The sequence below is a fragment of the Zootermopsis nevadensis genome, unplaced genomic scaffold (genome assembly GCF_977971745.1).
Source record: "Zootermopsis nevadensis isolate Lab colony 2312 unplaced genomic scaffold, Znev_1.0 Znev_ptg000017l, whole genome shotgun sequence".
In the NCBI taxonomy this organism is placed as follows: domain Eukaryota; kingdom Metazoa; phylum Arthropoda; class Insecta; order Blattodea; family Termopsidae; genus Zootermopsis; species Zootermopsis nevadensis.
In genome coordinates, this window is record NW_028259149.1 from 10117642 (window position 1) to 10145233 (window position 27592).

Below are 27592 nucleotides of genomic sequence, written 5' to 3' on the forward strand. Positions count from 1 at the left end.
ACCTGTCGAATAAAAGAAAAATGCTCTGTGGCGTACGCTTAAAACCCAGACGCGCTGATTCAACTTAAAATATTATCCAGCCTCAAATTAAATTGCAGTCATGAATGGTACATTTGTCAGGGATTTATGTCACGCGGTCGAAATTTATTTTAAGCTACTGTCTTGGTATTGTTCTGGATAGACAGGGGAATGGAACAGAATTGCGCAGTTCTGAGGATAGAAGGAGGTGGTTCGGATTTTATGATTTTAACCGTGTACAAGTGTAGAGTGTAAGCGCTGCAATAACCTGCTCTTTGAAAATTACACTGCCTGAACCATCCCATGTAACAAGTGCTCTTTAGTTCGGAATGTGATTGCCTTGCCGCCGGGAATGTTCCGAGTAGCTTTTTGAGAGTCGAGTATTTGTGCTGCTTGCAGCCACTTTGCGTTAACACTTTCATGAGGACAGGCTGGATGAACGCAGATTGCAGGCGCTTGAAACAAGCTTCTGGAGAGAATGTCTTGAGAGTGGAAGTAAAAGGAAGATGGAGAAAACTGCTCCTCACAATTTACGCTTCGTACGACGTAATACTCCATCAAATTCTGACGCTCTGTGTAACACTTCGGAACATGATGGTTATACGGTGGGGATTTTTAGTCCCTCGCCCTACTGGCAAGTTGGAAGACTACCCTTCATGAGCTATCTACGTCTGCGTATTCAATGTATAGCGCAGTTACCCTTAATATCTGCAGGCCTTCTCCATCAATAAGCTGAGGACACGCCGTGCCGTGGTGACAGTGGACTCAAATATTATTAGGGTGAGCAAATCATGAGGAATGAGACCGGTTAGACACGTAACACGTATGGGGAGATAAAACAGGTGTACAGTATTTTAATCGGGAAACCTGAAATGAAGAGACAATACGGAGATTTAGGGTTAGATGGTAGGATGTTAATAGAATTGATCTTGAAGAAATTGTATCTCATGTGCAGGCTGGATTCACCTTGTCCGATGGACCGTGTGAATTGCGGTAATAAACTATCGGGCTCCAAAGAGACTGCGAATTTCTTGACCAGCTGAGAAACTGCCTTCTCAAGTATAACTGTGCTCCGTGAATATAACCATTACATGCAAAAATTAGAAGTCATGCTTAAAACAAAATCGAGTGAGATTTTAGGGTTCTGACGGCTGCGAATATTTAATATGGCTGTCTTCTGGGTTGTTGAGCTGAATAGTCTAAGTTTACCGACGTTTCAGAGATGTTTACTTCATCATCAAGACAATGAGTCTTGATGACGAAGGGAGCAAACACCTCTGAAACGTCGGTAATCACCAGGGTACACGGCGCAACAACACGAAAGATGTCCGTCAACGTAACATTAGTCCAAAGCCTGTTGCTTCGCCTACTGAGCCGTTTCGGAGATGTAGGCTTATTGAGAAATATGCAAACAAATATTTCCGTGATCTGCATGTCATGCGGTAGCGAACGTCACTGGTTTTCACTTTCCAACACGCACCGTCGCTAAGTGATCTTCATTGTCGTCATCAGTTGACCCGTTACCCGCGCGTCTCTGTCGCTTCCTGTACAGATCAGGAAAGAAAAGTAACCGGGTTACAAATTGCGCATCCTTAAGTTGTACCGTTACGAAATAAGAACATAACTCTCAACAACTTTGCAAATTACAGGTAATTGTGTGTGCTATGTCCTTTGACGTAGCAACTCTCAATTTCACCCACACACTTGTGCTTTGTATTCGGGACGCCCAGGTTTAAATCTCGTCCCAGAGACCGGTTATTCTAACCTAGTTTTTTCGCGCCTTTCCTCAGTACCTCCAGGCAAATACCGGGATAGTAAATTTCATTAGGCCACGTTCTTTCCAATTCATTTTTTCTATCGTCCTTTCATTTGACGTTATATGGTCTGAGCTATAGAAACGTCGTTAAATAAACAAAACATATGAAAATAAGTGTATAATGTATTCCATTCGGTTTTGAAAATACGCAGCGATTGTTTGTATAAAATTAACTGTCTGATATATGTAACGGAGGTGAATTGTTTTTCCTGCGAGGTGGAAACCGACGTTTCAGATATTACGCTTGTTTAGATTAGCTTCGCAGTATCAGGATAGTTTAGGACAACGTATCTTACAAATAGTATGCATCCCCTTTCCCTGTAGTAGTGTGTGTTAATACGTTCTGATTTCAGGTTTTATTTCTGACTCACAGAAGTATACTATATTTCAGGTTTTATTTCTGACTCACAGAAGTGTACTATATTTTCATACAAATTTCCATACAGTTTCGTAAAATTGTAGTCTTATCTTTAGATTAGCCGATATTAGAACGATAATTAAAGTTTTGTTCTTAAAGATCAATTTTCTGAAAGTGCTCGGTATAAATTTGTTGTTCGCTGAGGGCATTGCTCATCCCAAGTTACTGACACACGATCTCGCGCCCGTAAAGAACGCCTCCCAGTGTTCTCAAGTCATTGTTTCGCAAACTTTCACTCTCGTCACGATGGAACGGTTACTGCTAGCTACCTGCATTAACTTTCCAACTCTTGCATAAAATGCAGCGAAGACAGGATTCGGCCAGCGGTGACACCGACTGCAGCAGGATAGCAAAAACAAGAGTCGAGATGTGTTTTCCAAATCCAGACACACGTATTATAACTAACTCGCAGAACACTTCTTGAGAAGCTTATGACCGCTCAAGCTGGTCCAGAAATTCCCTGCCTTTTGTGGAAGCCCAAGGTTCATAAACTTGTTAACGAAAGCTTTCCGCTGGAACGTATCCAAAACCAGACGAAACCAGTTTAAACAATTCTGCACTTTGTTTTTTTTAAAGATTAATTTTATAATTATCCTCCTACTACCTATTCATACGTCTCCCAAATGACCTCTTACTTTCAGATGTTCCAACTAACGTAATGTAGGCCTAAGCATTTTTTATATTTGCCATGTGTGCTACAAGTCCCATCTATTTTATCTTCCATAATTCTAATAGTCTTTACTCAAAGTTGTGTTCAGTTAGTGGATGTCTTATTAACACGACTACTGAAAGGCAGGAGAGGAGAAACCGTTTGTAGCCAAAGGCAAGCAAATAGTTTGAGGTGGACCATTATCACCTGTGCTATTGCAAAACATTTATGTAGGACAAGTTTCTGCTGTAACAGGTGCCGACCCGTATGTTACCGGATGTTGTGTCAATTGGCGGACCACAGGCTGCATCTGGTTCAGTATGACCTTTGGCTCAAAACCTGCATGAATTAGTGGATACTAAATTCAGCTAAACAATGTTACTGATTCCAATGGGTATGCAATTATAATGCGTTATTGCTGCAAGTGACATATGTAGATGTTTTGGGAAAAACATATCTCCTTTAAGGATGCCTTCTCGACACGAAAGTGTTAGTTTAATTTTCACTTTGTTATTGTTTTCTGTACCTTATATCTATTTTACCTTGTTGTACTGACTCCGTAGCTGTTGAGTCACCACATTAAAATAAAGAATTTAATTAAATTATAAGCCTGTATATATCAGTATTTATCATGTAATGACGCTTACATATTAATTAAATAACTCCATAGAGTAGAGTTCTTAAGTAGCTGATATTCGCTAATTTGGTCAAAACGTTCATGACCCTTTATGGAACCCGAAGATCTATTAATGTATTCATAACAGCCCACCATTGGACTCTATCTTGAGCCAGGTAAATCCACTCCGTATCCTCACACCTCATTTTGTAAATATTTAGTACGCTATAATACAGCAAGTAATCTTTCCTTCAAGTGTTCTACTGAATTGTTCGCGTACTTACTATCTACTTAAAAAATGCTACGTTTTCTGCCTATCTCATGTCATAATATCATTAATTCATTTGATTTCTTTATACAGAAGTCTGTCCGTCTAACACCGGGTTTTTGCGGAGCATGGCTCTAATGTAATTGTGTCTAATGGCGTAATTACTTTGTTACACAGGCTTTATTCTTGTTCTCTTCCCTTCACTATTCTCACTTATAACCCCCCCCCCCCCGATTTGATGACCTTTATAATAACGTAACGAAGTTCCTAATTTGTACGATTTGAGCTTTTCACAACAGTGAGTATGAAGATTACTGTCTTCTGGGTTGTTGCGCTGTGTAGTCTGGTCGATGCTAACCAACGTTTCGGAGGTCATACGTCCTTCGTCATCAGGGCGATTCTTAGTATGAAGATTTCTGTCTTCTGGGTTGTTGCGCTGTGTAGTCTGGTCGATGTTTACCAACGTTTCAGAGGTCATACTGCCTCCGTCATCAGGGCGATTCATCGACCATACTACACAGCGCAACAAACCAGAGGACAGAAATCTTCACGTTCCTAATTATTCGTGTGTTTTTTTCTTTCACCTATTATTTCCTCTTTTGTTGGTCAGCACCTCGCCCTCAAACACCTTCAATCTGTGTTCTTCCTGGTGTGAGACATCTCTGTTCAGCAAGCTGTAGAAAGGCTACATGTATTTAGAATCAGAATTTACGACACCACCACCATTAACTCCTCCTACTTCTACTACCACCGCAGCCATTGCCATTTGCTGCACTTCAGTTCGTGGCACAGTACGAGAAATGCATCGTTTCGAAAACTCGAAGTCTAACGTTATGGTGGCCTCTCATGTGCATATATACGTTTCTTTCATTCTGGTTTGTTACAAATTTAAAATAAAGCAGTTGCCTACATTCCACAACATTCCTGTTCGGAGTTTCCTTCATTCCACGTCTGAGGCAAGCATTAGCTTATCTTTACTGTGTTCGTTACATCGAAATGATAAAGACTGGCCTGTTATTAAATGGGCCTACGATTTGTAAGTGGTCGTCATGAGTTTTTGAGATTCCTGGAAGTACGGTTCATAAAAGTAAATTGCTTGCTAAACAGGCTTTTTTTTTCCTCGTGCCCCAGCATGAATCAGCCTGATCTGATTCGCCAGGGTGTGTCCCGCACTGTGTTGCAAGTGCAAGTCACTGCCAAGTCATGTTGATTCTAGTAACTATGGAATTAGCAACACTGCTGTAGCATATTGTATGATATTTGAGGTCCTCATGGCGGTAAAGATGTTGATGTTGGTCTTCTGAGCTGCAACGCCTTGTGGACTTGGAGGTACATACCAGCGTTTCGAGACAGTATGTTCCTCCATTACATTGGTGTCTATCTAAAAGTCCACAAGGCATTACAGTCCATAAGGTCAACATCAACAGTACTGCAGTAGCTGTGTTAGTTGATACATAACATTTTAACAGTACGAATATCTATAAATGAAGGTTTCTTAAAGTTAATCTGTTGTAAACAGACGCATAGATACATGCTACTTGAATGATAACTAGGTCGATTAACTTAAGTGTATTTATTTCACATGCTCTGCATATTTTGCACTTTTCAGGCTATCCTCAGGTGTTCGTTTAAAAATCTGCACAAAACAGAAGTGCAACCGAACGTCTAGCGGCTAGCATTGCTACTTTGTGTTTGGGAGGTCGCGTGTTCAACCTCGGCCCGGAAACCGGCTATCCTGACTGAGGTTCTTCATGATTTTCCTCAGTTCCTCCAAACAAGTGCCGCGACAGTAAATTAAATTAGGCCACGACCGCTTCCTTTCACATTCTTTCTAATTTATTATTCACTATCATCTTCTCATTCGGCGTTGTATAGTCAGATGCTGAAACAGCATTGTTAAAGAAGCTATGACTAAATAAATCAAATTTAATGCTAATTGAAATGCAATTTATGAGTTCTTTGCATTTTTGAATGTGGTTATAGCAATATTTCTGATATGTTGTACAACCGCCTTCTTTGCCTAGTTAAAAATGAAAATAGAAATCAGATAATGCTGTAAGTTTTATGCACGAATTTATTTAATTTATTGTAGTGACTCAAATATTGAAATAACTAGCCGTGTGTGACTGACGTACTTGTTATTTAAATTAGACACACAGCCTTTTAAGATAAACGATACTTGCATACAGCGTAGGCCTGCCGAAGAAGGATATTGTTTCCTTCAAACTGGCTGGTACGATTGAGTAAAAACGTCGGATGCATACGAATTGTGTAATGGAGGTCCTCTTACTCTCTTTTTCGGTACTAGACAAAGTTCAGCTTTACACTATAGCAAGATTTAAAACTTTATATCATATGGGCAGTTTGGTTGTATTCCACCACCTATTTTTGTGTTCAGTAACTCTTCATTTCGTACAAAGTGGATTTGTGTGTTTCTGTTCTCACAGAAAACAGAAATCGCTTTTCTACACTTTAACCGATTAATCTTCTAAACGGAGATGTGGTAGCGTGCGTGTACTGGAAGGTAGGAACGGAGTTGTAAAAAATTATTCAGATGAGTTTTCGGTTTTAAATTATTAACTCGCGTGCCCATTAGACTTGCGTAAAACATGCAGTTAAGAAAGCGCCGTTAAGTAGGTCAATTTATGTACATGTACCGGTCATAAAAGCAGCAATTAATGGCCCTCCAAAATTGGTTCCTGTATTTCTGCTCTGGTCAGTAGAGTGCAGAACTCGTTTCAGGAATTTAAATTTTCCTTCGCCAGAAACGTATTTTGTTCTTCACGGTTGGTTGTCTCGCTTGTAGAAACTCCTGTTTCTTAATGCCGGTAGAGCCTTCTATGTAAAGCTCTTGAGGTTAGTTCAGCGGTCATCATACAGTTTTACAGAAGGAGGCATGCTAGATGTAATAGCACTCAGCATAGACTCAGTCCCATTTGCTGTAAGATCAACATTATAGCATCATTCCGTTCAGTTCGTGGTTTTGGAAATAGTTTCTTCCGTTTGGCTTTTCCGACAAAAATATCGTACGGTTATCTTATTTCTCCCATTTTTGTAATGTTCTTCTAACATCGCTATCCTTAGCTCAGATTAATGGGCTTATATAGCGTCGAGTTAGAAAGGGTGTAGAAAGAAGCGGTCTTGGTCCAATTTAAGGTAATGTCCCTCCATTTGTTTAGAGGGATTGGGGAAAACCACAGTTGTTAGGCAGGATAGTCAGTTTCTGCGCCGAGATCTGAACCTGGCGCCTCCCGAATACGAAACTGGAATGTTCACTGCCATGCCGGGACTCTCCGTTCTTACTCGCGTTCCGTGTCCTTCTGCCCTTGAGTTAGTAACCCTAATTATTTTAGGTTAGGGGCTCTAATTATGAAACTCGCCATGCGATGTTCTTCATTCCTTTGTTTTATATCCCTGTCGGACATTATACACGAGCCGGTCATCAGAATGTCTTAAGTCTGAAACCACATGCATTGTAGTGTTGACATCGCTGTCACAAAACATGTCCACGAAAAAAAGTAATTTTAAGTTGACTGCGACTTCTACACGCTCGTTTTTACTCAGTGCGATTATTCATAACTGCGACAGAGAGAAGACATTCCCTTTGGTTCCACACTTAACAGGGCAGCCTGTAGTTTCATCTGTGTACTATAGTCTAGATAAAATCTACGTAATTAAAATTAATTTAATCGCTACATGATTAACGTATGATTGTTGGGCTGTGTAGTCTGGTCGATGTTTACCAACGTTTCAGAGGTCATACTGCCTCCGTCATCAGGGCAATTCAGCAGACAGAAATCTTCTTACATGATTAAGGTTTGCGTTTGCTTTGAAGGCATGAGATGTTTCAGTTTCTAATGCAAGTTACACTGGACACATATTTGTTCTATTGTTTTTAGGTTAATTGTGAAACGTCTGTTGTAAGTAGTTAAGACATTTTCAAAACGGAGAATAACGATGTGTCGTGGAGGAGACTCGGAGTCCGGATTTTTCGGAATACTTTTCAAAACTGTAATAGCAATGTGGGGTCCGCAGTGGCCGCGCGGTCTGAGGTGTGGGTCTTGTGTCGCTTGGTCACTGGGACCGTGGGTTCGAATCCCACTCAAGCCATGGATGTCTGTCCGTGTTTTTTCTGTGTACAGGTAGAGGCCTTGCGATGGGCCGATCCCTCGTCCAAGGAGTCCTACCGAATGTTTATAGATCAAGCCAACGAAAAGTTGGGACCCGCAGTGTTCAGGCACTTGAAGAACGGGTCGTTCCCAGTATCCAGTAATAGCCATGTGTGGCTAATCTGTAAATTGAACATCTGGTCGAAGTTTTATGCTGCTGCTTTGTAAGAAAGGTTAATATTCCATTTGTAGGTCAAAGTATGCTTATTAAATGAGTAGACTACTCTCAACTTCTAAAACAGTTTCCTGTTCATTGACTTTCGCGGAAATGGTTAGCAATAATTGGCAGGAAATTATATGCAAAGTAAGTCTTGACTTGTTCATCGATTATTTGTTTCGTTTAAAGTACTTATGTTCTGGATTTATCATAATATCTGTTCACACAGCACAATGCAAATTTTTCCGTACACATGTGAGAACAATTTTCTTGGAATATTTTGAGGAAAGGGAGAGTTGAGTTGTGGAAAATCCATGAGACGGATAATTCCAACAGAATCGCAATGTTATGTTGTAGGAAAATATGATGTTGAGAGAAAGTGGACGCGATCGTTAGGTCATGGCTGCGTAATATTGCCTGTACTGTAGAGTCCGGATTATCTGACCTAAACGGCACCTAAGGAGGGTCGGATAATTGAAAATGTAGGATAATGTGAAAGACTAATGATAAAGACCAGGGTAAATATCAACTCGCTTTACGATATAATTAAATTGCGAAGAAAATAAAACACGCAAAAGGAACTGAGTACATGAAGTATAGGTGCGCGGTGGTGGAATGTGATTCATTCCGGTAAATACTGAGTTACTGTTGATAAAATGGAGCGTTCCGACATGGCACGTCGGATAAAACGGAATGTCAGATAAACGAAGGTCAGATAATTGAAGCTGTGCTGTAATAGTGATTTTTCTTTATCAGGATAAGCGGTTCATTCGTAATAGATGGCGAAGAGTTGCAGATGAGCTTGGAACCGTCAGAATGTTTTTGAAAGGCTTCGCATGTAAGCAGTGGGAACATTTCTTACCTAAGGACCAGTTTTAAAGACTGAAAATCACAACCGGTCGTATAACCAAATAATAAAATGTAATGTACATTTCTCGAAGGTATCACCACCTTGTCGAAGGCAATCTGCCGGGTGAGGAGGCTTGCGTGCTCAAATGACCCTTAGGGCTATGCCGGCCTGAGCTTCGGCTCATGGTAGGGTCACCCAAGCCGGACAGGTCTAAGGAGATGCGCTAGACTAAGAGTGATACCCTGGTCCTCCAGGTTGGGGGTTGGGTGTAGGGCTAACAACCTTTCACCTTTAAAAAAAAATATGTGTTACGAAAAAATCAACCAAGCCTCGGATCAGGACGGACTCTTTGGCACGACCACGGCAATTGAAAAAGGACATGAGATTTGGTACCTGGAACATTAGGAGCCTCTATAGGGCTGGGGCACTGAAATCAGTGTGTAGGGAATTAGGGAATTATAAGTTAGACTTAGTGGCAGTGCAGGAAGTGCGATGGGAGGGGGAGGGCACGATCCCAGTGGACAATTTTACATTTTTCTATGGAAAGGGGAATGACAATCATCAGCTAGGGACGGGTTTTTTTGTTCATAGCAGAATTAGGGCAGCAGTTAAGAGAGTAGAATTTGTTAGTGACAGGTTGTCTTACGTAATTTTGGAAGGACGTTGGTGCGACATCATTGTCCTTAATGTTCATGCCCCAACTGAAGACAAAAGCGATGATATCAAGGATAGCTTTTATGAAGAATTGGAATCAGTATTTGATACATTTGGCAAGTATCACATGAAAATTCTGCTAGGAGATTTCAATGCAAAAATTGGGAGGGAGGATGTCTTCAAACCCACAATAGGCAGCGAGAGTCTCCATGCACTTAGTAATGATAATGGCGTCAGAGCAGTGACCTTCGCTACGTCAAAAGATTTAATTGTAAAAAGTACAAAATTTCCACACCGTGATGTTCATAAATACACTTGGACTTCCCCAGATGGCAGAACACACAATCAAATAGATCATGTTTTAGTAGATAAGAGAAGGCAGACAAATGTAATTGATGTGAGATCATTCAGAGGAGCAGATTGCGACACTGATCATTATCTGGTGGTAGCAAAAGTGAGGGAGCGGCTTTCAGTAAGTAGACGAACTAAACAAAATTTTGACACAGAAAGATTTGATTTGAAAAAATTAAGTGAGGGAGAGGCAAAGGAACAATATCAAGTTGAAATTTCGAATAGGTTTCAAATTTTAGAGACAAATGAGGATAATGAAAGTGTGGACATCAACAGGGAGTGGGAAAATGTCAGAAACTGCATCAAAATTTCAGCAAAAGAGAAACTAGGATACTACAGGAGAAAGCAAAATAAACCGTGGTTTGATGAAGAATGTTCAAAATTAATAGATCGAAGGAAGCAAACAAAATTTCAATGGTTGCAGAACCCAAACAAAACAAATGCGGATAATCTATGTAACGTGAGACGTGAGGCTAGTAGAACCTTTAGGACTAAGAAAAGGGAATACCTGAAGGGCAAAATTGCTGAACTTGAGACAAATAATAAGGAAAAAAACATCAGAGACCTGTACAGAGGCATTAATAACTTTAAGAAAGGATATCAACCCCAGACTAATTTGGTAAAGGATGATAGTGGCAATTTGCTTGCAGATCCAATAAAAATTGTGAATAGGTGGAAAAATTTCTTTAGCGAGCTCTTAAATGTTCATAATACTGGTGATATTAGACAGATTAAAATGCATACAGCTGAACTGTTGGTGCCAGAACCTAGCTTAGATGAAGTGGAACTAGCCATTGGGAAGTTGAAAAGTTATAAATCTCCAGGAATTGATCAGATTCCGGCCGAATTAATTAAAGCAGGTGGCAAAGGGTTGCATATGAGGATCCATAAGCTTATTCAGTTAATTTGGGATAAGGAAGAGATGCCACATCAATGGAAGGAATCCATAATTATTCCTATTTATAAGAAGGGGGACAAGACTGAGTGTGGTAATTACCGAGGAATATCGCTGCTATCAACCTCATACAAAATTCTATCCAACATTCTTTTGGCAAGATTAACCCCATATGCGAATGAAACTATTGGGGATCATCAGTGTGGGTTCAGACGAAACAGATCAACGATTGATCAGATCTTTTGCATTCGTCAGATACTAGAGAAAAAATGGGAGTTCGGTGGGACTGTACATCAGTTATTTATAGATTTCAAAAAAGCCTATGACTCTGTGAAGAGAGAAGTGCTATATAATATTCTTATTGAATTTGGTATACCAAAGAAGCTAGTGGGTCTAATAAAAATGTGCTTAAATGAAACCTGCAGCAAAATTCGAGTAGGTAAATATGTATCTGAGACATTCCTCATCAAGAACGGTCTAAAACAAGGAGATGCTTTGTCTCCCTTGCTCTTTAACTTTGCGCTAGAATACGCCATCAGGAAGGTCCAAGGTAGGCAGGAGGGTTTGCAATTGAACGGGACACATCAGCTATTGGCATATGCTGATGATGTTAATTTATTGGGGGACGATATAAATACAATAAAGAGGAACGCAGAAGTTTTACTAGAGGCTGGTAGACAAGTGGGGCTGGAAGTAAATTCAGAAAAAACTAAGTACATGTTAGTATCTCGTCATCAGAAGACAGGCGGGCAAAATTATCTTAGGGTAGCTAATAAATCCTTTGAAAGGGTTACAAAGTTCAAATATTTGGGAACAACAATAACAAATCAAAATGATACTTGTGAGGAAGTTAGGAGGAGACTAAATTCCGGAAATGCTTGCTACTTCTCAGTCCAAAATATTTTGTCTTCCCGTCTGATTTCTAAGAACCTGAAAATTAAAGTATACAAAACAATAATCTTGCCTGTTGTTTTGTATGGGTGCGAAACATGGTCTCTCACTCAGAGGGAGGAACACAGATTGCAGGTGTTTGAGAATCGGGTGTTGAGGAGGATATTTGGGCCTAAGAGGGAAGACGATGGGGCGTGGAGAAAACTGCACAATGACGAGCTTAAAAATCTGTACTGCTCCCCCAGTATTGTGAGGGTGATTAAGTCGAGAAGAGTGAGATGGGCGGGACATGTAGCGCGCATGGATGGGACAAGAGGTGTGCACCGGGTACTGGTTGGGAAACCTGAAGGGAAGAGACCGCTGGGGAGACCTAGACGTAGATGGGAGGATAATCTCAGGCGGGATCTATGGGAGATAGGAGTTGAAGGAAACTGGATTTTGTTGGCCCAGGACAGGGTCCGGTGGAGGGCTTTGGTTAATTCGGTGATGAACCTTCGGGTTCGGTAAGCCATCTAGTTAGTTAGTTAATGTACATTTTAATTAACAAGTTTTTGTGTTTTCTTATAAAAAAAATGTCTAACATTAATCTAAACGAAAAATGTATATTTTTCCAGCTAACATACTTGACGTTTAAGAATGGATGAATCTCGGTGAGAAATTCTGCATTAATTATTATGTCTTACAATATTATTACTTATTTATACTCGGCTCAGTTCAGAATACTTCATATTTAATTTTACCTGTGTTTTGTACGGGCATTAATCTTGGTCTCTCTCACTCAGGGAGTTACATTGATTGCGAGTGATACAGAATGTAAGAAACACAAAATTTTGGTCTGAACTCTGAAAGTAAGATTCAAATTTGGAGACGCAAAATATATGAGAGTGTATTAATTCAGACATGTCTTAAGGAAAGGATGTGTAGTCTAAATCCAGCTGTCTCAGGATAGATTATCACGTCATGAAAACTCCTATTTCACAGGAGAAAGGAAGGTCTATGCTGAGTAGTACCTAGCTGTTCGAGGAACTCTTGTAGTCTAAAACTGAGTTAGAGCGTTAGTTTCCTTCACGAAATGAACCCTGCGAGCAGCTAATTGCATCACGTTGGTGTGTATAGATCGTAAAAATTTATTTTGAACAAAACAAACTGTTTTTTCATGACATATTTGAAGAAGATTCGTCAACTGCTTACGTTATCTATTGCCAAATTATAAATTATAGCATTTTATAACATCTAAGGGGAAGATAATTACATTTAATTTATTTTCTATTATTTAAATAAATTATGAAAGGAGAAACTGTTTTTCTTGACATGTATGTAAAACTTAATCAAAATTCTACCAGTTTAAAAATATTTATATCCTTATATGTAGTAACTGATATAATTACTAAAGTCATCAGCCGAGCCATGGAAATCGTGTCAGATGTCATTAATCTAAAATATTGCCATCTAACCACGTTCTGCCGAGATGCAATGTTACAGCAGGAATTAACAAGTTCTTGTCAAGCAATAACGGTTATGTAATGAATATCACACAACTGTAATACTGAATATTAATATTGCACGGGATTGGGGGGGAGGGTGAGTGCAGTGAAGGATATAAGAAATTTGTATAAATTAGATTTAGTTTACTGACCGGCCTTGATACGTGCAGTACTGGCTCATTCCGCAGTGCAATATTCAGGTGTTAGAACAAGAGCTAGTTTATACGCATTCTACTTATATATGCATACATGTAGGGTGTTCAAAATCAAACGACGAAATACAGGATATAATTCGGTTTTCCTCACATTGCTGTTTAATTTACGACGTACCGAAGTGGTCTGAGTCCCCATCTGATGTGTCCCATCGCATTAGACAGACAGACAAACTTGGAAGGGGCTTATAAGGTGGTGTTTTCTCTCTCTCATCTCTCTTTAAAGCTTGAAGAACAGCTAAAAAGAGCCACAGGAAATCTGAATTAACAGACGAGACTTATGTTCAGTCCGGAATGCAGCGCTAAGGAAGTAAATTACTTTAGTATGTGTTTTATATACAGATAGAATAATCTGAACATAAGTAAATGGGCTGAGTAGATTTCATAGAACAGCCACATTAAACTTGACCTTTCTTACGCGTGCTGTAACTGCGTTATAACTACAGTGAAGGGAATATCAGACGAAAACCCTTCTTTATTTTAACAGGAATTGGGGCGATTTCTCCGAGGCGATGATGATATTAAAGTGCTTTAGAGTGAAAGGTTCCAGTGGGGCAGTGGTGGGGTTAAGCGAGCTGAACTAATGGCGTAATTGAAGCAAGTTTCATACAAAGCGCAGTACGACTGCAGCAAGAGGAAGGTGTACTCCAGGGCAGTTTCGCAAACTTTTTTCACCCGCGGCAGATCCTGATTTGTCAGAAACACATGATGACACACTACAAAATTTCGCCTCACGAAAAGGGGTGGGGTGGGGAGTACGAAACTATACATGGCCATAAATATGTAACAACATATGCAGCCTTGCCCCATAAGAATGCAGGAATTTGAAAACAGAACATTGCACATGTTGGTTAAAAGTATCGATAATAAAGTACTATATGTGTATATTACAAAATTCTAATTATGAGAAAGGTATTACCTTTTTCGAACTATAATGTGCAAATATATAATTTCAAGAACTTTTGCAAATTAATCTTGTTCATTGATGGCTGAAATTAATCTCATAAGTTACATATCCCTTACAATTCCTATTAAAACTTTTGTTTGTCTCTGCTAAACAAACACACCAAACCATAACCAAAGAAAAAAACACTCCAATATCTATAATGCTAGCTCAAATTTTGAACGAAAATATGTAAGCAATTTTAGGTTCTGCTGGCTTGTGATGGAAATACGCAAAAGAAAGTAGGCGTCGCATGTTCTTCCGAGAACTGGTCTGGATGAGTGAAACTTGTTGGGATACAGGTCTGCCACGAGTCACTGGAACTTCGATACCAACTGTATGTAGGTCGTCGATGGCAAATTGTTTCATCACTGAACCGCTTAGTGGCGGACCACAGTGCATGGGACGTTATTATTAAGAAATCAGATAATTGTTCCATTAATTGACTAAGTAACCAGCGAGTAATTGTCAAGTTACCTACTTAACAAACTATGGAAATATATAATTGTTTCGTTAGTTATCTAAGTAACTAGCCAATCACTGTCGAGGTACCTACCTAACAAACTCTGTAACTAGGCGATTGACAATAATCTGAGTAACCAAATAGCGGATTGATTTTTTTCTGGGGTCTTCCCCTTTTGCAGGTCGGTGCAGAGATATATGTAAATTGAGTTATAACAAGATCCCTCACAATCTCTTGGCGATTAAAATTGAATTAATGCGTTAAACTTAACATTTTAAAGAAATGCTTATTTAACACTGATGGTCCTTTAACGAACTGCATTGATCGTGGTCGTTCTTGAAAAGTTAATAGTCGCTCAAATAGTCACGAAATTTTATGGTAGCAAAAGGTGTATTGCAATGTTTTCAGGAGCCTGCAGTTAGACTTTGACCGAGACTAAAATTTCGCATAAATTTCTCATCACTCCGATGCGTACTACGTGCCCTGCGTATTTCATTTTAATATTTAATGAAGAGGTTTATTTTGTAGTTTATATGTTCATATAACTTCCTCTCTTTAATGTCCAAATATTTGTCTTTATCATGCTCCCAAATACCCTCATTATATGTTCATCGCTTGCTTAGAGAAATTGGCTCAGAGAATTACTTTTGGTATATATCGTGTAACACTTCAAGATATTTTTTTTCCTTATGTTAGACGGGATTTTACTTCAGTTGAATATATCTTGTAAACACGAGGGAATACATTACCCACTTAGCGTTGTGACATAAATCCACGCAAATTTCCTTCTTCAGAATGAAATGCAAGCAAACCTTGCCAAGAATATCGGTGACTTTCTCGAGACGTTTCGTTCGTGTTTGTCTCTTGAGCAAGTCAACGATTTAAAATTACTTCAGATGTCGATTAATGACCGACATATTACGTTTGAATATTGTGGTAAGAAATCCTGGGAATATCTAACCGTTCGTCATGATCTGCATTCATATTGCATAATACGGACACGCGCGACAATCCAATCCAGTCCTGCCCTCCCCACACCCCGCAGTCTGAGCGTGCATCTAAACATGTCACAATAGGATCGAAGTCGAAACTACTCGTGGCTGTTCTCCAGCAAACACTTTCTTAACACATTAAAGAGGAGTGGCAGTTATGTGTACCACCTGCTTTTACGTTACAACGATTAACGTTAACTGACTGATCTTTCTAACGGAGATGCGCTGTGTTTCCGGGTGATAGTAACAGTTAAATGATTAATTAATTGATCTTCTCGCTGTAAAGGGATAAACAGTTTTTATTACGTTAAACGTACTTTAGCATCTACGCCCTAATTATTAGGTTTGTACCCACAGCTGAAATTCGAACGACTGACGTGTTAGTATGGTTAATGACAGTGGATTTTGATGTCCGAAAATGTTACTAATTAAATTGGCGTGATGTTCATAACAAGTTTTACGAATAATTATTACTAAATATTCCTCTAATTGGGACAACGTATGCTCGTGTCCGAACCAGGGGACACATACACACACACCGTTTGCTGATTGGATTTCTCATTTAATTTAGCACCTTCCGTGATTTATTTTTTTATTTACTTCTGTTACTGTTACATGCCTACCAGCCTAAGTGCTTGTGAGTGTACAGACCGACAGAACAGTGTTGTTGCAAATGCCTGTTTTGTACAAGTAGCGATCTTGCACTATCTTGAATCCAGAGCGTGGTGATTCTGTTCAATCCCTTCAGCAAATGTGAGCCTTACGAAATATTGTCAGAGTGCAGGTTGTGTTAAATTGCGGAGTGATGTGTGCCTGCCGTACGAGAAAGGTTAGCATCACAGTTGCTCTGTGATTTATTGCATCACATCCATATTTATGTTTTCTGCAAGCAAATCCGATGTTTTTGTTAGTAGCTTTTAGGACGGAAAGACTCTGTTTCTGTTAACGCAATTATTTCTGTTAACCTACTACACCTAGTAATTTGTAAACGTCTGCTGAAGTTAATTTATTTTACTTCAGATGAACTTCGTATCGTAAACGGAGTTTGTGACATCTCGAAAAATGAGCATCGTGCTAACAATATGCACGTAACACAAAATATTAACTAAATTTTTGTGTGCCAGTCATTTGAGGGACCTTTGACCCTTGGTCTAAATACTGCCCAGAGCGGAGAACAATAAAATTGGACATTCAAAGTCCTATGCACCGCATACAAACAGACGTCCTTGGATTGAAGCGCTTGTGAGTCGAGTTTATACCTCGCAGAAGAGTAGTGTCCCCTTTGCTAGGCCTTCCGGTGTTTCTCCAGTTGCTGGCTGATGAGAATATTTATTGCGCTGCCTATCGGGATCTTTCAGACATCTGTGTAAGATTTATTTCCATCCCGAGAAATACGCATGTAACAGCTTTTTAGCTGTTAATTAGATGGTTTCTGTAAGAAGGGGTCGGGGAATAGAAATGTATGCCCGTTTGGCCAGACATTTCGCCTTCTCGTCTGGTTTAAAAGTAGGTTTAAATATTATTAAACATTTAATTTTGAAATGGTTATGTCAAAACATGAGGTAGGCTTACAAACACACTTGCACTGCGAAAAATTTTGTCATGACCCTTGCCGAGGTAGGGCACAAAGGGTGAGTACACTTAAAAGGTCCAAAATTTACGTATCACGAGTCAGTCAAGTTCATCTTCTTACAAACTCCTTTTTAATCCACGTTTTGTACAGCTCGTATAGCGTCGTTTACATTAGATCACCTAAATTGTCCTTTGCTTTTGAGCATATTGACAGAACCTTTTATGTAGTCCTTAAAATCGCTTCAAGAGTATTAGATAAAATGTGTGCTTTATGAAATACCTCTTTATGAAATATTCAGTGTTTTGCTGTTATTCTTACTGCCTTAATGTTAGTGTTTGCCTGTCATAGGCTCTTTGCTGTTGGCAAACACTCTAATAATGGAATTGAATTGAATTGAATTAAGTCTATGTGTTGTTTCTATCAAACCTCTGCCTCGATGACTGTGCATTACGGACGAAATTCTAAATGATTTATTCGTACCTTGGTAGCATCGCAAAGCTGGTGAACAGTAATCTCCAAACTAGGTACAGATTTATTCTTCAGTAAATAATCCAAAATGTTTATCACTGTTCCACACGCTAAATCTCGGGATAACTTAGTCACTGTCACACAATGTAGCGGTACCACAGAAGGAAATCCAGGGCAGTAGGCGAACACCTTTTCAAGGTAGCTGGAGCGCACCACACTACAGTACTGCAGTACACTGGCTATGTATTACTGTTACTTCTGCTCATAACATTCAAGAGTGGTGAAGAGGATGTGGGAGGGAGAGACACCAAGAGAAATCTTGGTGGGGATTTCTTGCGTCGCCGTCGACGACACGGCGTCCACCACTACTGGCCGGTTAGCAACAGCTTTCATTTCTCAATTCCATGTAACCTGAATTTCCAAACAAGTTCCTGCCTCGGGCTAACCCAGAACGGAACTCACGTGCTTCAGCAACACGTCATTCATCGGCCTAATATTACATGTGTGTGATTGGTAACCCTTGTCATGTGCTTCCTAGGAAGTTTTGAAGAAACGGAATGCAGAAAGACAGGTCTTCAGTGTCCTTGAGCAAGTGGATGGCAACAAATTTTATAGCAAAAGGTGATAACTCCCCTTCTTGAAGGCCGTGCTTTTTCAAGAATGGCAGAAGAACTTTAGAAACCTTTATTCTGATCTATTGGGGCCTAGATTTTCGACGTATTCTTTATCGTTCTGTAGACCAACTGGAGAGGTTTTGCGATGACTGATTCTCCATCGAAGGAATATTACCGTTTGTCTTAGTAAGGATTTAGAAGACCACTACGACAGAGGATACCAAGTCCTAATGAATCTGTAGCACGATGGACAAAAGTAATTAACTAATGAAGACTTTGGAGAGGCTTTGCAATGGTTTGGTTTTCTGTTCGAGGAATATTACCTCATGTCTTGGTAAGGATTTAGAAAACTTGTACAGTACAAGAAAGAAAGATTTGGATAACGCTGTAGTACCCTTAGCTACAACCATAATGGCTTATAAAGCAGGGAGGATGGCGTATTGTGTAAGTTTTAACGATTGGTCAGTTTGTCGAATTGTTTATGCGTGTGGAGTCGATTCGGCCGGATATTTATAAGACTATCAACACGTCGGTAAGATGGATGAAGAAATTGCGTTTGCTTAATGTAAAAGGTAGTCTCAAGTATTCAGACGTGTAATTACAGACGTTTCGGAGACAATCTTTGCCTCCATCATAAGGGATACTTGTGTAGTATCCTTCCATACGTTCGTGGCAGACTATAAAACAACATGGCGACAGTGTGAATGTTTTAATTTAGCTTTTAACTTGACGCCATTAATTGACGAATCATTTGAATGTGACAGTTTACATAAAGATATGTTATAAAAACATGCATACACATGACTATGAAGTATTGTTTATGCGTTAACAGTTACAAACGTGGCGATGATGCGAACCTTTAAAATTAGGATCTTATGCTGCCAACTTATTACGTAGTTCATCCAAAGAAAGTAATGATAACGATAATATTCTGTAACGTTTTTATTGCGAGTAGTAAAGAAAGAACTGACTGGTGTTGGATTCGATCATATGGCCAACTTCTTACAAAATTAGCAAACTAATTTCTAAGCTAAATTGCATTTCGTGATTAGGTTATAAACTTACGTTACGTAAATATAGCATTAAAAACGCAAGGTTTGTACGACTGGAAGTGTGTACGATGAGAATGGGAATTTTATGTTAAACATTTAGTTTCTTTAGAATGTAACAGTCGCTCACCTGGTAAAGGAATTTACCACTGTTCATGGAACACGAAGTTAGTTACCGTGTTAACATAATCCTGCCACTGGCACCTACTCTGAACTATTTGAACCCAGCGTTACTTGAAAACACATTGAAGTGTTTATTTATTGAGATTTTTTACCCATTATGTTTTGAGTCGCCGGGTCATCATCAAGGGTATACAAATATTACTACAAAGTGTACCGCTGCTTAAGGAATTTAATAATATTCTTATGGTAAAGATGCTTAAAACATAAACTTGAAGGCAAACATGAACAATAACAAGTAATTATCTAATCATTGCAATTAAAATGTTGGCAATTAAAAGTTCTACGTTTAAATATATTAATTTGTTACTATGCGTGCTTCATGTCCTGCCAATCACATGCCCCATGATTTGGCAAAGCAAATAATTTGGTGATGACAGATTTTGAAATTGCTTTTGTAATTTTGGCCACATGTGGGAAATAGTCTTTTCAAAGTTGGTATATCCTATATCTTTTCTCTATCTGTTATTTGTATGCATTATTGACACCGTACATTTTCTCGTGAAGTAGGTTGCATAAGCGTCAAGTGTCCAACGTGTGAATATGTGGTCTGCATACAAGCAACATCTATCACCTGCAGGGTCTCTTCTGTTAGTACATCTTTCACATTGCTCATTGCTTTCAGACTTTGATATCTGTATAAATGGCAACGTAGCTAAGGAAAAGCGTATGAAAATTATTTTGGGTCTTAGCAAGTAAGTAGTTTTATTTACAAAGCCGAAATGGACTGTCCATAATTTTATTTCATTGACAGCAAAAATTACAATGGCTGTATTGAAGTAAGTCCCTGCTTTAGAGTCCTTCTTGAATAATTGATAATCGCGTAGATAATTAAGAAATTCCTCGCCTTTTATAAAATCCAAAAGATTAAATTCCGTTTTCACAGTGTACTGCCACCGATCTTTATTCTGAGCTAAATGAATCTAGTCCAGGCTTCCCACAATATTTCCTAAGGGCTCTTTTAATATTATCCTTCTGTCTACATTTAAGCTTACTCAGCGCTGTGAGCTTGGTTGATAGCAGCGTTCGCTTAATCTGTTGTATTCTTTGACCCGGATGATGGACAGAAAAACAGGCCGCAATGCAGCACACCTGTCTCGCACGCGCGCGTCCACACGCGCCCGTCTTAGCCAGTCAGCATGATTACTGTCGCCCATCGCCTAGTCTGCCACTGTCTGTGGCTGTAATTGGAATGGCAAACGGAATTGCAGTGCGCCGAAGGGAGTAGTTTCTAAATAAGCTCTTCACTGCATGGGTAGAAATGGTTCCTTCCTCCGTTTTTAAAAATATTCATCATTTGTAAATAAGCTTAAATTAAGAGCTCTGTTTGTTATTTACAGTAGTGTATTTTATCAAGTTCTTTTTTTTTTAATATCATCGATTATGTTAGTTTTGCATGTCATGTAAATTTGGTGTTATGATTGAATATGATTTCTCTGGATGACCTTTAATTAATATGAATCCCGCAGATGCTGACTGATACACAAATATTTTACTGACACTATACCACATGTTTTGGTTATTCAGTTACCGTGGGCTCAGCGGTCTTCGAGGTTCTTGTTCGTAATTAATATCGTATATAAAGAACAACAAAATTTGTTAAAATGGTGTCCTGTCCTCTTTCAACCCCATCCATGTCTTATGTCTACTAGATTGAGTGTCGTAGACTAAAGTAGCGGACGGGATTCGATTCCCAGTAGAGGCAGGGATTCTCTTCTTCGTCATAATTGTGTCCATACTATAGTCGGCGCAGTAGTTTTTGGCCGGTGGAGAAGCTGACGGACGGGCCTAGTCTGTGTACCTGACGTGGCACAGTCAGCGTATTTCTTTTGTTTGGGCGTTCAGTCCGTTAAGCTCCTCCGTGCAGTCAGCATTATACCATCGCACAAGTGACTCGCTCCTAGCCTTCCCCTTGAAAATTCCACCCGCCAAAAACTACTGCGCCGACTACACCTCTAAAGCCAACCTAGCCTCCTATCTAGTGTTTGTCAGGGACTCTTTCCCGGGGGTAAAGGCGACCATAGCACGAATCTAATCATTTATCTGCAGAGGTATGTGTTATACGCGGATGACTTCTCCTTACATGCTGTGACTTTTAATTGTGCGAATTCGTGTCAGGAGGTGAATGCAGTTTATCGGAACAGGCTAATTCAGAGACGACAGTGTTGTGTTTTATGCACTTCAGATTGAACGTTATGTTCGCACGTAGTAATTAATTTCAAATTGAGTACTAGGAGAAGGGAATTTCTACGATCCCCGGGCTCTGTGTGAACTTCAAAGGTTTTCATCTAAAAAGCTGGCGCTTTTCAGAAGTAGAGAGAGTGTGAAGTAAGGAAGATAATCCGCGTCGTCCAGAAACGAGAAGAAAGCAATGCTAGGGTACAGCCGTGAAGGGCACACGTTAACTGGGGCATCTTTTCTTTCTTTTCAAGTATTCGAGAAAGAACATTATTAGACCGTGTTTGTCTCTGCAAACAAACCCATCTGATTTATTCACAGAATGATCCTAACTTTACAAACTAGTAACTGTTGCAGAATAGTTTTTGGCTAATAGTAATAATAGAAACTTTTACTGCGAATATTTGCAAGGAAAAAAAAAATTGAATTGTACTGATTGAGATTAGCTCATTCTAATGGGCCCCAGAGGGTAGGCGCCCCCTTCACTACACCTGTGGCGTTTGTTTCTATATTATCATTTTTGAAACAAACAACTTTGGTTCTTGGTCGTGCTTAGTATCCGAGCTACAGGAAACGCCCTCAGCGGAAATTGAGCTCAGGAAGTCCCCCCCCCCTCCTCCCCAGAGTTTTTACCCTCTTATGATCTCCTTCTGGTCTCAAGAAATAAACATTCCACATTTGGTTTAAATCGGTATATCCTTTCTCTAGTTATAAGCGAATAAACACACAAACCCACAATTTCAACTTTGTATGCGAAATTGTTTATGCGAGCTTCGGCTTTCAAGGATTAGATTGGTATTGGCGGGGTAAAGTGTGAGGATGTGAAGTGGACTTACACAGCTGTTTGAACACGACTGTGAATTCTTCGGCTTCACGAGAGAAAAATGAATTCTTTAAGATTAGTTACTTGGTTCCGTAAGTATCAGTTGCTGGAGGAAGGCTCTCTGCCATGGAGTTATAGCATTTCTTCGTTACTCTTTCCAAATACTGGATCTCATCATGCATGCACCTTCTAGACAGACGGCTTTGTTCCTCATACCTTTCCAATTACCTTGAAGTAAACGCACTCTCTTGATGGCAGCATGTGGAAGAAATGCCGATGTTGTGTCTCCTATATATAGGGCTTACCTTCCCTAGAGCAACTAAGCTGCTATTAATCTTTCTTTAAAAAGTTTGATTTAGCCTTGAAGACACTTCTTCCACTCAGTACTCTGTTGGTCAATCTCTCTGAGGTTATCAGAACAGTAGCTGGGTCTGTACGTGAATATCCAGACACTTCACAGCGAGAACTGGTTGAGAGAATTTGCCTTCGGAGCGAAAGTGACATAAGTGCCAGATCATTGAGCAGTAATTTTGATATTATTATTAGTGTCCCATGTTAACGCCTTTCCCCCTGTGAGATGTAAAACTATTTACAAGAGACGGGAAGAAGTATATTAGATAAAGGAAAGAGAATTCAAGACCTGTAGTTTTAAATGTGGCTCGAGGGAAATTGAACTGTATGACCATATGAGCAGCGGCGAAGACCCTAACTCATTAGCTACGTTTCGTGCGTACGTACGTACGCACTTACATATGTACATACTTTTTTTACAATATCTCTTAAGTTTGCGTACGCCACAAATTTCGTTTCCTGCTCTGGTAGTATCAGATGGTACAGACGTTCTTGAGAAGGTTTTAATTGTTCAGCTGATAAAAAATTCTTAACCCTTCTTTAAAACTTGGATGTTCGCTGATGAGTTTACGGGACCCAATTATTGGACCCTATCCTAAGCCAGTAAAAACCAGTCCGCATCCTCGCCATATTAATTTAAGATTCATCGTAATATTACTCATCTATTAAGCCTTGGCCTCTAGTGTTAACATTTCTTTTCAGCTTTTTCGGTTGAAGTTCTGTATATTGTTTTATAGATATAAATATTTTCTGAATTTTTATTCATTTATGTTCTAAAACAGGGGAATGTTTTGTCTAAGTTTCTTAACAGAACGTTGCTGTAGATTGCGTCATTAGAAAGGTACAAGAAAACTATGAAGAACTGAAAATTATGACTGGGATACATCAGCTTCTGGTCCATCCCAGTGATGTTTGTTTATTGAATGAGAACATAAATATCATAACGAGAAACAAAGAAGCTGTTAGATAGTGGTAAGGAAATTACATTAGAAGTAACGCAGAGAAAACTAAGTAGGTCATATGCTCACGTCTCGTAATACATTGCAATACAAAACCATCACATAAAGGTAGCTAATCAATTCTAAGAAAATATGACATTTCATACATCTGGTAACGTGGGTAAAAATTAAAATTGCGTTAACGAAGATATTAAGAACAGATTGTTTGGAGAATGCTTGCTGCCATATAGTTCAGAGCCTTTTTCTAGAAGCGTGAATGCTAAAATATAAAAATTGTAATTTTAATCGTTCTTTTGTGTGAGCGTGAAACGTGGCCTGTTACATATCACAGGTATGGCTGTAAAAATTCAGTATCGCTATACGTTTCGTCGTTTTATGCGCCCATTTGAAGGCGTCCAAGTCTTGTTATCGTTACGTCTTAATTGGAACGTTCTGTATTTGTTACTGATATTTCAACTTGTAAGATTTGAGGTTTTCACAGCGGTGAGTATGAAGATTTCTGTCTTCTGGGTTGTTGCGCTGTGTAGTCTGGTAGTTGTTTACCAAAGTTTCTGAGGTCATACTGCCTCCGTCATCAGCGCAGCAACCCAGAAGACAGAAATCTTCATATTTCAACTTGTTCTCATTATTGTTCTTCAGCTTTTATTTATTACGCTTCGGATTAATTTTGAAACTTTAACTTCTTAGACATCTGGATGTGATATAGGTCCTTCTGAAGGATTTTTAATTACGCAACGCAAAGAAACGCGGATGTGCGTCCATCCCCGAAGTAGGGTTGAAAGCCGCGACATCGTACGTGCCATAGACCGCGCAGACATTGCGACCGGCCGTTAGTTAGTTAGACAAACGTGTTTGACATACTTTAACGCAATGATAAATTGGCCGATTTTAAGAAGTTTTATTTGAGACTATAGGAACTTCCTTATAATTTACTGTTGTAAATATAGACACTTCTTGAATTGTGGATAAGGAGATTGAACAGCACTTTTACTTTGAAGAGGAAAATATTTACATTCATCTGTGACGATAAAAGAGAAAGTTTCGACCTTGTGTACCCGAGTACTATTGTGGAAACACTCAATTAACCTAAATGGAAGCAGCCAACCGGGATCGAGTCCAAGCGCAGCATGCCAAAAAAATAAAATTTTAATACAGACAGTGACTATGTAGGGACTTCGGTAAGCTCAGTGCATGGGTTGAGGATTCGTATCCTGGTTGGGGAATTAATCTCTGTCCATGTTTTCGTGTGTTGTCTTGTAGATAGACGGTCTCATCCTTCGTTCCGCTAATTCTTCCCCTTGTTAGGAAACTGCAATAGGAGAGATCAGTGCCCGAATCGGGCTGTACCACTGAGAAGAAACTGTCGCCCTAGTGGTAGGTACAAACCGTGCATTTCTGCAGTTACTACTGTTGCTACCTTCTCAAATCGTTTTCAACTCCCTGGAAGAGGGGCCTCCATTTAATGCAGGGTAGCACAATAGAGAATTATCGAACACACGCCCAAGTCTCGATTGAGAATCGACTGCACGATATCGTTTTACCGGCAAAGACCCACCCACACGTTACACCCCGCGGTCACTGTAATCAGTTCATGTATAATGTTGTTTTATATGAGTGTTAAACTTTATCTCGAGTATTAATTGAAGAAAGCAGATTCACGATGCTTGGGAATAGGATTGCAATGAGAATGTATTTGGATGTCAATACAACGCAACCTAATCTAAAGTAACTTATGTCGGTCAAACATAAACGAATACAAAATAACCTACCCGCACTGGATCAAACTCACCGCCGCTTAAGGACTTTCACATAACCTTCCAGGACGTCTCCAGCACTTCTCCAGGATTTCTTCAGCACTTCTCCATTACAAACTAAATTCCTCATATCCCATCCAGGACTTCTCCGACACTACTCTAGGACTTATCAAGAAAATCTCCCGGACTTTTCCAGGAATTCTCCAGCACTTCTCCAGGACATCCCCACGATCACCCAATGAACACGCTAAAATTCTCCAGGACAATCTAACCATCGCAAAACAAGACAACATTATCTAGCTTAACCTAAAGATCCTAACCTTACCTTTTCTAACCTAACCCAAAAAGCAACCTATTCCATTGTAACTAATCCAAATCAAACTTAAACGAATCCAAAATAACCGACCAGCAAAGGATCAAACCTACCACCGCTTAAGGGCTTCCACATAACCTTCCAGCACTTCTCCATGACCGAAGAACTTCCGCATAATCTCTCCAGGACTTCTCCCGCACTACTCTAGGACTTATCCAGGATTTCTCCAGTACTTCTCCATGACATCCCCACGACCACCCGATGAATACGCTAGTAATTGTCCAGGACACAACCTAACCCATCGCAAAACGTTCTGCTTCGCACTCCTCGCCCGTGGAATTACTATCAGTTCAGCCGATTAGTGAATAATGACAACGTAAGGGGCAATATTAAAATAATGATATAGAGGAGGTAAAGTGCTACAAATTTTATAAACACAAAAATTATTTTTTGAAAAATGATAGTGGGTATTGCAGCTCTGAAGCTCTGGTTGTAAGTTGAAGAAGAGTGCTTTCAGCTCTCCTTTTTTTTTCTTTTCTTTCTTTCTTTCTTTCTTTCTTTCTTTCTTTTTGGGATTGGTGCAGTGAAGTGATAGGGGTGTCCGCATTGCTGCAGGTGATGAATTGGATATTAATCCTGACTCTGAGATGGGTGGCAATGGGTGCAAGGAACATAATACCACCGTTTTTGAGTTGAATGAAATTAAGGAGGTGACCTGGTTTAATGTCTGACCTGGATAGAGCATCGCATGACCAGTTCAATGCTCAAGTTGTGGTGATACTGGTGGTGACTGGTGTAAGTCCAGTGGAACTTCTTTTGGCAAGAACTATATTAGAAAGTGGTGCTGGAAGAGGCTGATCACTTCATCTCACATTAGAATGAGGGATTTCCCATGCAAGACCACCAGTTTATTTGCCAATCATTTAAAGAAATTTTGTTTTTATCTCGTAGTTCAGATTCGTATTTGAGATAGCTAGGGCTTGAATGTCGGGTCAGTGACTGTTTTCCTTGGTTTCTCCGAGCAATATCTGTAGCATTTTTTACAATGCGTCACGACGGATTCCTTCCCATGTCCCTTCCTATCAAGCGTAGTGAATGGCAGTATTAGTTCTCTTCCCGGTTTCTAGCAGGGGGCAGGGTCGCTTGCTTCGTATCAGCTCTGGAGCCACCAAACTTCTTTTTTCCAGTGGCCACCGGAAGATTTTTTCTGCGCTAGATCGAGAGATGACGTCTATAATGCGTGAAGATTTAAATTCACGTTGTTATCGACAGAGGTAGACGAGTATATTTGTTCTTACATTTACCACTTTTGTTCTTTGATCCTAAAATTTAGACTGCACTGACTGTAGTATACTATGTAAGTACGTATGTGGCGAATTGGTAAGTTTACCTGCATGAATACCACAGTCGCGTGTAATTCAACATTGTTTCAAGGATTGCTACTAATTCGTCTTTCCTGTTCCTTTCTAAATGTATTGCTATGA

At 39.6% G+C, this 27592-nt stretch overlaps 2 protein-coding genes across 6 annotated transcripts in view; one reads left to right on the forward strand and one right to left on the reverse strand.

Annotated features, from left to right (window-relative positions):
- The window catches only part of cysu (peroxidase homolog), a 52131-nt gene extending 33892 nt beyond the window's left edge, over positions 1–18239 (reverse strand). The window contains exon 1 of the mRNA XM_087350387.1: positions 17900–18239. Coding sequence (XP_087206513.1) covers positions 17900–17910 — 11 coding nt within the window. The 5' untranslated portion in view covers positions 17911–18239. The remainder of the gene's footprint in view (positions 1–17899) is intronic.
- Positions 1–27592, forward strand: part of Mcm3 (minichromosome maintenance 3) — a 134953-nt gene that overhangs the window by 37061 nt on the left and 70300 nt on the right. The window lies entirely within an intron of this gene.